The sequence below is a fragment of the Marmota marmota genome, unplaced genomic scaffold (assembly GCF_001458135.2).
Source record: "Marmota marmota marmota unplaced genomic scaffold, marMar, whole genome shotgun sequence".
In the NCBI taxonomy this organism is placed as follows: Eukaryota; Metazoa; Chordata; class Mammalia; order Rodentia; family Sciuridae; genus Marmota; species Marmota marmota.
Genome location: NW_026000283.1, coordinates 6,293,373 through 6,308,224, shown reverse-complemented (window position 1 = coordinate 6,308,224; position 14,852 = coordinate 6,293,373). Strand labels below are relative to the sequence as shown.

Here is a 14,852-nt window from a genome sequence, read left to right as displayed (position 1 = left end):
CAAAACATTATAGTTAAAGGGATCCCAGAAGAACTTTCTATCAATCAGAAAAATTCAAAGATGGAATGAACTGCTTGGGGGAAGGTAGTAAGTTCCTTATCACAAAAAGCACATGAAAAGAAGCTGGATGGTTTCCATATGGTGAAAATATTCAGGAGGGGAGTCCAGCATGAAACAACTGGGGATAGGAGCAGGATTCCTAGTAGACTAGCTTGATAGACTAAATGTATTAGGATAGTTTCTTCCTCGGAAGAACCAATTACCTTCCTTCCTTCTTAAACACGGATGATCCTCCTGCCCTTCATTAGGCCCATCTGAGAAATGGGTACTATTGGGAACCAGTGAGGAGTATACAGATCATCCAAGAAGCATTTGTGTAGGCTTGATTATGTATTGGGCTCTCCAGACAAATAAATCAAAGTGGGCACCTTATGGGAAGCGGGTCAACAGGATTATCTGTGCATGCAAAAGATCCATGTTGCTTGCGTATTTGCTATTAGGCTGATTTTTGAATGGGCATTAGGGTGGCTTCAAGAAGCAAATCCAGTGTTCAGATTTGCCATCATTCCAAGAGACTTGGTGTAATTCCCAATTCCATTCTAGTCAGGCATAAGATGGAATTACAGAGCAGAAAGATTCAAACGCAACAACGGAAATAAAGAGCCAATCTCTTTATAATCAACTCATCTCCAGAAGTGAAAGGCCTGGTTGTTTATAGCAGTGCTTAGAAAGGGAAGTTATGCTGCAGAGTTTATACTGTGAGTTCAGTTTCATATTTCAGTAAATAAAAAAGAAAAGATATTGATTTGAACAAATGGCTGATTTTATTGTCAAAGCAAATTTCATTTCTTGAGATGATTAGATTTTATTAAACTATTTCCTAAGTGCCACTAAACACACATTCTGTGAATAAACAGCATATTCCTCAACCAAGCACCATTTTTCACTCAGCTAAATACAATGACATTTGGTCCACTCCAATTGTCATTGAAAATATGGAAGCTGGAAAAATGCATGCTTGAGGTCAGAAAGCTTGTGCTCAAATTTTGCTTGTATCACTGACTAACTCCATGATCGCAGCACAATATATACTAGTTCAAGGGTGGTTGGGTGTTTGAGATAAAATTCAGCAATATGAGTAAGATGCTCAGCATAGTTCCTGGCCTATAGTAGGCTCTCAATAAGTGACAGAAGTTATTCTTTGAACTACTAAAGGACATCAAGATTTGCTGAAGATTAGGACAGGCTATGGAGGATTGCTTCTTTCTGAGGCTCTAGTTGGTCTCAGAAAGTGCAGAAGACAAAATAAATATGAGAAAGAGGACCATTTTGTTGCATGATTTCCTAACCTCCACAAATATTATACTGGCATGGATAAGACTTTCCTTGTTGGTGACTTTTTGGTTTCAAAATGATGGGAAGGTAAGAAGGAACTTTAGGAACATGGTTATACTTCTGTAGAGAAGGCTTCATGAAGTGAGACTAGTTGGTTCATCTTCCTGACTCCAGAAAGTCCTGGATGCCAAGCATTTATAGATTATTGCTATCCAACTTTTGCATGAAAAGTTCCAAGAAGCAGGAACTCTACAGAATATTTTGATAATATATGGTGCTACCACACAGTCTCAGAAAACAGTAAGCTCTTCTTAAAGTCTGATTCAAAATCTTCATGCTGCATCACAGGCCTCTATTTTCTTCATTGTCTGTTCCTGTCAGCAAAAACCATGCACTCTCATTTAGACATTTGTCTCTGCCCTCATCCATCAATATATTTTGATTTACTGAAATATGAAACTGAACGCTGCGTAAGCTCAGCTGGATCACTGTAAATACTCTATAAACAACTGGGCCTTTGCTCTTGGAAGGTGTTGTGAAGCTCTCTACTCAGCTTTCTTCTTTCAAATTGAAGATAGCCCCAGTTCTTAAGTACAGTCATGGGAAACATCGGTCGCCAACATGCCACGGTTGTCTAAACAGACAGGAAGCTTTGGCCATAATGGCTGAGCATCTAGGTAGCTGTGCCACACACAAGCCTCCCCCTGGCAAACACTATCCACTCACCCATAGGATTTCATTCAGTGTTCTCCAGCTTTTGTCCATTTGTGCTCCACCTGGGAGCTCTGATTTCTTTCAAAGCCAAAGACTACCCTTCCCAGGCAAACAACTCAAAAGAAGTGATCTGTTTTCACTTTATCTATTTCCTCACTTCTCATCCTATCACTCCAGCTCCCATTAATTAGTACTCTACAAAAGGTACTCTAATTACAGTCCCTAATGGTGTAAAACCAAATGGCTTCTAGAAAAAAAAAAAAAAACACCATATTTTCCATGACTTCTAAGCAGCATCTGATAGTGACCTTGAAAATCTTGCTTTGCCTGGCTTTTTTGTCCACAAAAATTTTTGGTTTCCCTCTAACTTGACAGGTTACGAATGCAGGAGCACTTAACCACTGAGCCACATCCCTAGACTTTTTTTTTTTTTTTGAGTAAAGCTCTCACTAGGTTGCTTACAGTCTTGCTAAATTGCTGGGAGTGGCTTCAAACCTCTGGTGATCCTTGTGCCTCAGCCTCCTGAGCTGCTGGGATTACAAGCATGTGTCACTGCACCCAGCTAATCCTTCTCTTCTTTTTATGTTATGTACCCTCCCTAGGAGGACTTGTCCACTTCCCTATTTGCCATAGCTATATGTAAAACATTAATGACAAATCTAGTTTGCATTTCAGACCTTGAGATTTAGATCTACATCCAGGTATTTTTACGTGGATGCCAAAAAGGCACCTCAAATTCAACATGTCCCCGGTAGAACCCATCTTCCAACCCTTGCTCAAACCTTCTTCTCTTGTATTCTCTGAGTGAATGATACTACCACCTGTGTGCTTTTTTAAGTCTGAAATTAAGTCCGTCAAAACTTCTTTGAGGGTGCTGGGGCTGTGGCTCAGTGGTAGAGTGCTTGCCTCGCACATGCAAGGCACTGGGTTCGATCCTCAGCACCACATAAAAATAAATAAATGAAGATATTGTGTCCATCTACAATTAAAAAAAAAACTTCTTTGATTTTAGTTTCAACATTTCAAGAATCTGTATAGTTTCCTCAGCCAAAACTGTGATCCTTTAAACTCAGCCATTACCCTTGCTTGCCTATGTAATGTCATAACCCTGAGCAGCATCATAGTCTCACCATAGAGTTGTATTCCAAAGAAGTATCAGCTGAACATTCAAAAAGCAGTGGAAAGCAACTTAATTTGTATGGCATTTTTTCAAAAGGTCCTAATCATTGCTACATTGATATGTTTCATTCCCATCACACTCATTACTTCAATTGTCTTTTAAGTGATCTCCCTGCCTCTAGCACTGATTTGCTTATTTTATTCTCCATATTATATCTAGAATTATCTTTTAAAAATTAATTTCCCTGCTTAATGATGTTTTTGGCTTCCCATTGTCCACTGGATAAAATCACAACTCTATCATGCTTATAAGGTCCTTCACCATTTCACCCATGCAAACCACCTTAGTTTCATCTCTGACTACTCCATATTTTTTTCAGCACAGTGTTCTTTTGGTACAGGCATATATGTTAACTATGTCTGCTGAGTACTTACTACACATATTCAAAGAACATATAGTCTACATCTCAAACCAAAAGAGATGAGGTAGTTTTTATGGTGATGAGGATCATGTTCGCTCTATTTAGCCAAAGGATTCTCTTTTTAGCATAACTTTTGCACACAGAAACAGATAAGTTGTTTAGAGTTGACTGATCACAGTACAAAGCGTCATATTTTAAGTTAAAAACACCCCACAAGTGATTCATATATATGCATCTTTTCCCCCCTCCCCCCAATATATTCATGCCCTTCTTTATTGTCATAAATAAAGCTCCTTTTCTTTGCCTTCTGCAGGATTTGAATCACAGAAAACTTGAGACTATTCTAGGACGTGACAGTCTGATCCACTCATATCTGTATTAAGAATGATTTGTTAATTTTGTTTGTTTTCCAACTCCCCATTTTATTATTGACAATATTTGACTATTTTCTGAGTTTCTGGGATGAGGCAGGCGGCATACACAGAATAAGAAACCCCTAATAGGCACATCTCTAGTGTTTTATAGATTAGTCATGCTGGGTATAGGTGGGAGGAGATATTAGAACTAATGACTAAAGTAAGGTTTCTGAATGATGCATTCATTTTATTTTTCCTTCTTATCCTAGGTTTCAGGTGATATGACAATGGAGCAACAGGAATATCCTAACTGTGGAGGACACCACTAGTTGCCTATGCAACAGCAACCTTAAAACTCCTTGCTTAACAGAACACTGATACTGGTTCAAGAATCACACAACAATACACATAAGGAATGTTTCCCAGTACTAGAAGATCTTAATCCACTACAAAAATCCTATTTCCCCTTTGTCAGTGACTAGTGAAAGCAAAGGGCATATGACTGAATTCTGGCCAATGTGACACAAGAAGGAAATCTACTAGTGTCTTTAGTCATATTATTATGTGAGATAATGAAACCTTATTGTTTAAACTACTTTCAGGCAAGTGTTTTATTATTTGCAGCCAAACCATCCTCTCTGAGACACTAACCAATCCCCAAACTCTCAATATCTACTCTAATTCCTTTGAAAAGATTCTCTAATAATCTACTTTAGCAGAGTTACAGATTTATGAAATGTTAGAACAATGTAAGTCCCTCTGAGGATCATCTAGTCTATTTCCTTTATTTCACATACCAACCTCTTGTGTGTGCAGACTAAGCATCCACACAGTGCTGGGACAATGTGGTATGTTCCATAGTGTCCCCATATATACATAATGGTGATAATATCAGAATTTGGGACTCAATTTTTTTACACTCAATTTTTTCTTATTGGCTAAAAAATTTTGCTAAACAAATATAAAACAGAACTCAGAGGATACTGCTTTTATTCAAGTAAACTTTAGAACATCCTAGGTGTTTATACACATGTGAACAACAAATCATGCTCATATTCATCAAAAATATTTTAAAGACATTTTGTAGTCACTACTTTTCCAAATTTGAGCTATTGTTTCATTTAAAAACAATAAAATTATATATCTTGTTCAGTAAACAAGATTGGCCTTTATCCTCTAATTGATTCCAATTTGGGAGACTTTGTTATGTCAACATTCCACCTAGCATTACCATTTTCTCCCAACTAAGTTTTTCTGAGGAGGCAAAAAGTAACATATAAACAGCAACTTCTGCTATCTGGCATTATAACAAATATACCAGGCTTCCTTTCTACCTAATTTCTGTATGAGAAAATTGTTATCCATTTCCATGATGCCAAAGAGTGATAACACTTGAAAACCAGTGGTGCCTACCTGAGTGATGTCCATTCCTGAGTCACAGCTCAGTGGCTGTGTGGAAGTCAGACCGTTTGAGCCGATTACAGTTGTGATCACAGCATTCTCATCAATTCTCCGAATCATAGTCCCATCCACAAAGTAAATGAATCCATGCTTATCAACTGTGATGCCTGTTGGGAAAGAGCAAATGAGCATTAGTAGTCTGGTGGGTCATATTTGTACTATGATCAGTATTTTGAAAGAAGCCATAGAAATGGGAAGGCATTTTAAAGACATATGGATTCAATTTTGCTCAGCATATACAGGACAGTAATGGGAGAGGCTTGTTGGGACACACACTCCATACTTTGTATTTTAAAAAGAAACAATAAAAATAACATAAAGAGATAAAGCCAGGTCTAAACATTTTGTTGTATCCAGTTTACATTTTCATCACCCTGATACTTGCTTTCCTCCACAAGCAGAAAAATATTCTCTTTAAAATAAATGGAAAAAGCCAGGAGAGGCATTATATGTTACATTTCTTCTTGGGTATGCATACTAAGCCACTACTTATTTCATGGTTATATTAGAAAGTAACTGTCTTTAAAAATATTAGAATTATTTTTATCAATTCATACTCAGTTAACAGGGGGTTTGTAATAATTCTGATAGACTGGCTTGAGTTTTTCCCCTCTATATTATCTATTAAGAGGGGGTTGGAGAGCAAAATTATGGCATTACACAGGGAATGGCTAAGCTTCTAGAAAAAATAAGTCAATAAAAATTTCACAGTAGTTTTTGCACACTGTGTTAATTACAGTCTTATTTCTTGGAAAGTATAATAGCAGTTAGAAGGCTTGGGTTCTAATATTGAATATACCACTTACAACTGATATGTTATTTTGAGTTATTGTCTCCAAATTTCAACCTCCTCTTTGGTAAAATAGGAAAAACATGATCTGCATTACCTAACTAATCAACTTCTCTGTTTTGCCAGGACTAAGGCAGGGCTCAGTTTTAAAACCTAGGCAGTCCTTAACAAACTGGGTTAAAGTTTAATTTATAAATTAGGCATAGTAAGAGATTAACTGCAACAATTTAATGAAAAGGGAATAATTATAATAGTATACTGCAACAAAAGTTATGTGAATGTGATCTCTCTCAAAGTATCTTATTGCACTGTACTTACTCTTTCCCAACAGGCATTCTTCTTGTGATGATGTAAATGATACAATGCCTATATAATGAGTTGAAGTGAAGTGAATGATGTAAGTAAGCATTGTAACATAGCATTAGGTTTCTACATCAGGGTTACTTGAACACAAATGCTGTGATACTCCAAAAGTTGATCTGATAACTAAATAGTTACTAAGTGACTGATAAGTAGATAACATACAGTGTGGATATTCTGGACAGAGGGATGATTCACATTCCAGCTGGACAGAGCAGGATGGTGTGAGATTATAACATGATACTTAGAATGATGTGGAACTTAAAACTTTTGATTGTTAATATTACATTTTCCATTTAATATTTTTGAACCATGTTTTACCACAGATAACTGAAACTGTATAAAGTAAAACTGTGGATAAGGAGGAGACTACTGCACTTTCAAACTAGTATATAATTTGTCATTTTTCATCTCCCCTTTATTGAGATCTGGTAAAACTCACTGGGCACATGTAAAAGTTAGACATTTCTGTGCTAAATAAGCATCTTCTTCTAATATAAGATTTTACATGTATATATACACGTGTACTAATTTTTCTGGGTAAACATAAACTCATCTAAGACAATTTGGAAACACAATAAATTATTTTTACATGAGCAAATTTATTGACAGGAGGTTAATATTAGAACCTGGATATATCATATGCTTTGATTAATCCTATCTTTCTTATAAAGAACTAGTCCTTAACATCTATAAAACTTACTTATTAAAACTTATTCATTTCAGCTTCCCCTGAATACCTATAAAGTCATCAGCCTTTGTGAATTCTCTAAGAAAATCAGCATTTTCAAACAAGTAAATTCTATACCAATAAATCCCATTATCATTTTTTAGAGACAATAAGGACCTTTAAGGTTTATAAGCAGACTTTTAAGAATGAGGCAGGTCAAACAATAGTGGCACATGAACATTTATTTCTTCTCCAGAACATTCCAGTTGAGGATGAATCAAGAGGAACATCTGCCTTTTATTTTTGTATGTGTTTTGGCACAATAAAATTTTAACTAAAAATTTGGTCTGTTTTGGGACAGGCCTATGCTATAGGACTATCTTCTATGAACTGACCTCTATATTAAATATCACTAAGTGTGAAATTTAAAAATTGGTCATCAGAAGAGGAAGGACTGAAGGATTAAGATTCAAGCCTAGAGAAGGGTGACAGTAAATGCGTTTGAAGTTTATGAAATTGTGAATCACTTATTAAACATTTAGCGAATGCCACTATGCTAGATCCTTTAAGAGCCAAAGGACCAAGATTCTAGGTATACTGAAACCAAGAGTAAGAGGAATACTCTGAAACTTTAGTAAGGTATTAAAGATAAAATTAAGTGTTGCTCTTATTAGAAAGTGGTAAACTTAGAGAATCTGATCCTCTAAAATTTAAGCACGTTCATGAAAGGTTTAGAAAATGAATGTATATTTAACTAAAGTATTTGTGGAGATACATTAATCAGCTTTCTGTTATTGTAACAAAAAATCTGAGATAATATACATAAAGAGAGGATAGGTTTATTTTGGCTTAGGTCAGAATTGTAGCCCATGGTTAGTTGGCCCCATTGCTTTTGGGCCTGTGGTGAGGTATCTCATCATGGTGGGAGGGTAGGATTCATGAAGACCTTTACAGCTAGAAGTAAAAAAAGAGGAAGGAGTGAGGTCCCACTCAAGGGCATAACTTCAATGACCAGAAGACCTCCCAATAATTCCCAATTCTTAAAGTTTCCACTATGTGTCAATAGTGCTATGTGAAAGACCAACACATAGGACCTTTAACACATGGGACTTTTGCAGGACATTTCAGATTCTAACTGTAACTGTCAGTATATTTATACTGACAACAGAGAAGGACAATTCTATACCTTAACTACTACACTTAATATCCCCATCAGGGTTCAGGATTTGGAATGACCCAGGAAGAATAATCTTGGACTATACACGGTTTTCTTGCCTTTAACTTTTGTGAAGTTTTAAACACTGTGAACTTTTCTCTCTCTGTTCATGTCAGCTGAGTTCCACAGATGAGTGCCCTTTGAAATAAGTCTGGGCTTATTAAATACTCACTACTGTATTTGCCTTCAGGGCTTATTCCACTGACAGTTTGTAGAATATTCTCCTTTTATATATTTGTGTAGCAACTTATTTTATCATGGTCCAAATTCCAAACACACTCCTTTTTCCTTGAGACTCTTTAGTTAACTTCAATTGGGTTATACTTAGGCTTTGGGTTGAAAAAGAAATAGTACCAAGGACTTTGAGAAAACTGGGGGATATGTGCTTTATAAATGCACCTGGGCACATTTTAAATGTACATATATTCCTTCTGTTATAAGACAATCAAGCAACCATCCAACATCCAAACTATTTCCCAAAAAAACTAGTTTTACAAACTCTTTGCTGGTGGGATTTAAGGGGTGTTTAATTTTCACTGGGGATAAAAATCAAATTGGAAATGCCAGGCAGGAAAAACATAATTATTTTTGTCCATTATTTGGAGAGGTTTTCCTTCTTATAATGAGTATTGCTATAACCCAGGAATAGTGATGTAGTTTGATCTATTACTGCTTGTTAGACTGAGTGGGAGGAGGTAACACATACCCAGTATATTTAAGCTTTATTCTTCAGAGGTGAGGATGTGATTTCAGATAACATAAAGCCATCTGGGGCTAGCAGGATCTTCAGATTAAGTTTACTTTCATATTTTGATCTAGTTGTATCTGGATCTCCAAAACTAGTTACCCAATGTTGTAGACATAGTTTGTACCAATAGCCATGTTCATTGATGTGCTTACTGACAGTGTTTTCATTAGCACTTAAAATATGATTGAAGGCACAGCTTTTGGATAAGGAAATATTTAATCTGCATTAAGGAAACAATTTCCAGGGTTTAAAGTTTTAACCAGTATTCATGTTTAAAGCAAGCAAGAAAATATATATCAAATGCTTTCTCTGCATCTCTTGAGATGATCATATGATTTTTATCTTTGAGTCTATTGATGTGATGTATTCCAAACACTAGAAAAACTAGGGATATCAGGAACATACCTCAACATTGTAAAGGCTATCTATACTAAGCCCCAGGTCAACATCATTCTAAATGGAGAAAAATTAAAAGCAACCCCTCTAAAAATTGGAACAAGACAGGAATGCCCTCTTTCACCACTTCTATTTAACATAGTTCTTAAAACTCTAGCCAGAATAATCAGACAGATGAAAGAAATTAAAAGGATGTGGGTAGGAAAAGAAGAACTTAAATTAACACTATTTGCAGATTATATGATTCTATACATAGAAGACACAGAACATTCCACCAGAAATCTCCTAGAACTAATAAATGAATTCAGCAAAGTCGCAGGATATAAAATCAACATCCATAAATCAAAGGCATTTATGTACATTGGTGACAAATCCACTGAAAGAGAAACTAGAAAAAAATCCCATTTACAATAGCCTCAAAAAAAGAGAATAAACTTAATGAAAGAGGTAAAAGACCTTTACAATGAAAACTACAACATGCTAAAAAAGAAATTAAAGAAGACTTTAGAAAGATGGAAAGATTTAACTTGTTCTTGGATAGGCAGAATTAATATTGTCAAAATGACCTTACTGACAAAAGGACTATACAGATTTAATGCAATCCCAATCAAAATCCCAATGACATTCCTCATAGAAATAGAAAAAGCAATCATGAAATTCATCTGGAAAAATAAGAGACCCAGAAGAGCCAAGGCAATATTTAGCAAGAAGAGTGAAGCTGATGGCATTACTATTCTAGATCTTAAACTATACTACAGAGTAACAGTAACAAAACCAGCATGGTATTGGCACCAAAACAGACTGGTAGACCAATGGTACAGAATAGAGGACACACAGACTAACCCACATAATTACAGTTATCTTTTATTAGATAAAAGCACCAAAAACATGCACTGGAGAAAAGATAGCCTCTTAGACAAATGGTGCTGGGAAAACTGGAAATTCATATGTAGCAAAAAGAAATTAAACCTCTATCTCTCACCCTATCCAAAAATCAACTCAAAGTGGATCAAAGACTTAGGCACTAGAACAGAGACCTTGTGCCTAATGGAATAAAAAGTAGGCTCAAATCTCCATCTTGTCAGATTAGGCCCCAATTTTCTTAACAAGACTCCTATAGCACAAGAATTAAAACCAAGAATCAATAAATTGGATGGATTCAAACTAAAAAGCTTCTTAGCAAAAGCAACTATCAGTGAGGTGAATAGAGGACCTACAGAATGGGAGCAAATCTTTACCACAAGCACATCAGATAGAGCACTAATCTCTAGGATATATAGAACACTCAAAAACCTTAACACCAAAAAAAAAAAAAACAAAAACAAAAAACAAATAACCCTATCAATAAATGGGCCAAGGAACTGAACAGACACTTCTCAAAAGAAGATATACAATCAATCAACAAACATAGGAAAAATTTTTGACCTCTCTAGCAATTAGAGAAATGCAAATCAAAACTAAGATTTCATCTCACTCCAGTCAGAATGGCAGTTATCAAGAATATAAACAACAATAAGTGTTGGCAAGGATGTGGGGAAAAATGTACAGTCTATATACACTCATACATTGCTGGTGGGATTGCAAATTGGTGCACCCAATCTGGAAAGCAGTATGGAGATTCCTTGAAAAACTTGGACTGGAACCACCATTTGACCCAGCTATCCCACTCCTTGGCTTATACCCAAAGGACTTAAAAACTGCATACTACAGGGACACAGCCATATCAATGTTCATAGCAGCACAATTCACAATAGCTAAATTGTGGAATCCAGATGCCCTTTGTTAGATGAATGGATAGGGAAATTTTGGTATGTATGTATATGTGTGTATATCTATCTATCTATCTATCTATCTATCTATCTATCTATCTATCTATCTATCTATCTCAAAGTTTCCCTATCCATTCATCTAACATACAATGTGGAACACTATTTAGAATTAAAAGAGAATAAAATCATGGCATTTGCAGGTAAATGGATAGAGATGGAGAATATAATGCTAAGTAAAGTTAGCCAATCCCAAAAAACCAAAGGCCGAATGTTTTCTTTGATGTGAGGATGCTGATCCATAATGGTGATGGGGGTGAGCATGGGAGGAATGGAGGAACTTTAGATAGGGCAAAGGGGAGGGAGGGGAAGGGAGGGGGCAAGGGGATAGGAATGATGGTGGAATGAGTTAGACATCATTACACTAAGTACATGTATGAAGACACGAATGGTGTGAAAATATTTGTGTACAATCAGTGACTTGAAAAATTGTGCTCTATATGTGTAATACGAAATGAATCACATTCTGCCATTGTGTATAACAAATTAGAATAAATAAATAATAAAAAGAAAAGATATATCTCTGATATTACTACAAGTTTAGGCAGTGATGCTGGAAGGGTGGGCGTGGAGGTGGGAAGAACAACACACAACAGCTTGAGTCCCCATACCCATCCACCCCCACCAAGGAAAATATCAGGATCAGACGCCCATGCAGCATGTTTAGCTTGGAGCACATTTTTACATTTGTGAGAAAATAAATAAATCCTTGTAAATTAGTGCACATAATGAAAGCACTGACAGACCATAACCTGGATGTGTGAATGGTGCTGTCTCCATTCATCAGCATTAAGCCCTAACAAGCTCCTCTATGGAGGGACCTGCTCATAAATAAAGTGCATCTTGTAAAAAATTATTCACAATGTCTTATGCAAAGTAGGGGACATTATATAATATCTGAGCTGCAGGTTCTTTTCTCTGTGAAGCATCTCTCTGTATGAAATGGCTGCAAATTACAGGTGAAATTATTTGACTTGCTTCCTTGTCTTATTATCCTCCAATGAATAAATGCTGTAATTCTTAAGAAGACAATTGCCTAAAGCTTGGGCAGCCAGGGGAGTTACTAATAAATTTATCACCTGTTGGGGAAGAGGATGCTGCTGATCAATATTAAAGAAACAGGGGCATGCTGATGTGATCACCACATGTCCAGATGTGGAACTTAATAGCCTGAAAATAGTAGGTAAAATCCCAAATTAGATAACACCAAAGATGAGTTTTGGACTGTGCACAATGCCAATTTCAAATGTTGGCAGAAGGCATCTGTATACTTAATTTTAAAAAATTACACCTGTTGGGGCTATGTACATTTTTATTATTTCTATATGAAAAATGAAGCTTCTTTCAGAATATAAGCTTTGGAAAATAGTCATAAAATTCTCTTCATCTATGGCCCTGGCAACCACAAAACTGAAATACTGGATTTTTTTTTTCTGCAACAATCTGCTCTTTAATTTTATGAGACAGAGATAAATGGTGAAAATCAACTTCTAGGGAATGTCCCAAGCTCAATATAGTGTCTGCTCAATCTCCAATACTGAGAGTGCTGAACTGTGTAACTGACATTAGCCAGTTGATCCTACAGTGTTTTTTAAGTCAGAGATATTTTGCTTTGTTCGTGTGCATTCCAATTCTCTGAAAATTGGTATCATATATGTGGTATATATGGAAACTCTACTAGAGAGAATAGTATTTTCTCCAACTGATCTGACTAGTGTCAACTTAATTACCCACTGGGATCCAAAGGGCCAACTTACTTCCGCACCATAAGCCTGTTAAGTTCTCTTGTTAAGTAACCACTAAATGAAGCTTCTAGAACTCAGAGGGCTTATAGATACAAGTGTGTAACTAGGAGTCGAAAGAGGAAGAATTTAATGAACAGCTGAGGTGATTTCACTGAGTGGTTAACAATGAGATCAGAATTTTTCCAGTAGGAGGCTTTAATAAACTTATTATAATATTGTATGATTGGCAAGTAAGTATTTAATCAGATATTCTGTTTAATGAAAAAGTGAAAGTATATTTTAACCAATAAAAGTAATTTCTAAAGTATTTAAATGCAAATTTAAAATGATAAACATTCAAACTAATGTTCTACTGGCTAAAATATCCTTTCCTTGATGACTCAGAAAATACTTTAAAAGGCTTCAGAGTTGTCATAAGGAACAATAGATTTGTGGACTAGTTAATCAAGAATTCTGTCTGAGAGAAAGACAAGGTCTGTATTCTTCTTCAACTCTCAAAGTTTTAGACTTCAGCTTTGCTGCAAGGCAAAGTGTATGAGCAGTTCTTCTACCTCTATCAACCACTACTTTCTAAGAGCTTACTGAGGAAGATGTTTTTCCTTTACTTACTAATTTATTTAAAATTTATACTAAATCTATTATATGTCAGGCACTGTGCTATAGACACTGGGAGTACAGGACAATGTAAAACAGATAAAAATTGCCCTTGAGGAGCTCAGAAATGTCAGGGGGATGGACAAATAATCAGGCACGAAGCCATTGGATAAGCACTAGTTTGGAGCAAGTTCAGGGTGCTATGGGAGCAGCCTTGGGGACGGCTGGGGATATTAAGGTTGCGAGTGATATCTGTGTTGAGTGATGTGTACGCTAAAATCTAAAGGAAGCGTTCAATTTCTTATGATTCTACTATGAAATCCAGGTAAACAACACTTAAAATTCATGAAGTATGACTAATATTGTTAGATGATAACTATTTCCATTTGCTGAGGGTACTGTGATATTTCAGGTGCTGTGCTGAATTCTTTACATGTATTTTCTTACTTAATCCTCATAATAGACTTGAGAGTAGATATTATTTTCCTTTTTTGGTGAAAAAATGGAAATGCAGAGAAGTAAAGTAACTAACTCTAGGTTACATACTAGTTCATGTTTTTCTGAGTTCAATGATAGTTCTCTTAATCACTTACTATATTGTTTAGTTCAAATAGGCTACCAATTGCTTTACACATAGGAGTACCATATAAGACTAGTTTAAGAAGGTTCAGAAACTTCATGAGATTACCTGAAAAATGTTTTGTTTAAGGGTACTGTCATAGGAAGAGGGTCCATTGGTTATGTTAGATTGTCAAAGGGATCCATGCAAAATATTGTTAAGTATCTTTGTATTTCTGTACATGTCCTAGACTTCTTTGGAATTATTCTTCAAATATATTCTGTAGCTTCATCCCCACAAAGTTGATGAATTTGGTGGAAGTATTGAGAGTTCCCATGTGGTGAGGAGTTTAATAACTTAGTTATTATTATATGAGCTCACACTTAAAGAGGAGGTCCCAGAAACTCATATGCTGTCAGTGGTCTGGTAGGTGATATAAATGTAAAAGTTAAGCCAGGCATTAGACCATATAGGTTATAGGGGAAATGAAGGTTAACTAAAAGAGAGCATTTCCCACCTAAATGAATTATATATATATATA

At 35.8% G+C, this 14,852-nt stretch overlaps 1 protein-coding gene across 4 annotated transcripts in view; it reads right to left on the bottom strand.

Moving 5' to 3' along the window:
- Tenm1 (teneurin transmembrane protein 1) overlaps positions 1–14,852 on the bottom strand; it is a 796,988-nt gene that overhangs the window by 70,482 nt on the left and 711,654 nt on the right. For all 4 annotated transcript variants that reach the window (XM_015498499.2, XM_048797132.1, XM_048797133.1 and 1 more), the window contains one exon: positions 5,360–5,514. In XM_015498499.2, coding sequence (XP_015353985.1) covers positions 5,360–5,514 — 155 coding nt within the window. The remainder of the gene's footprint in view (positions 1–5,359; positions 5,515–14,852) is intronic.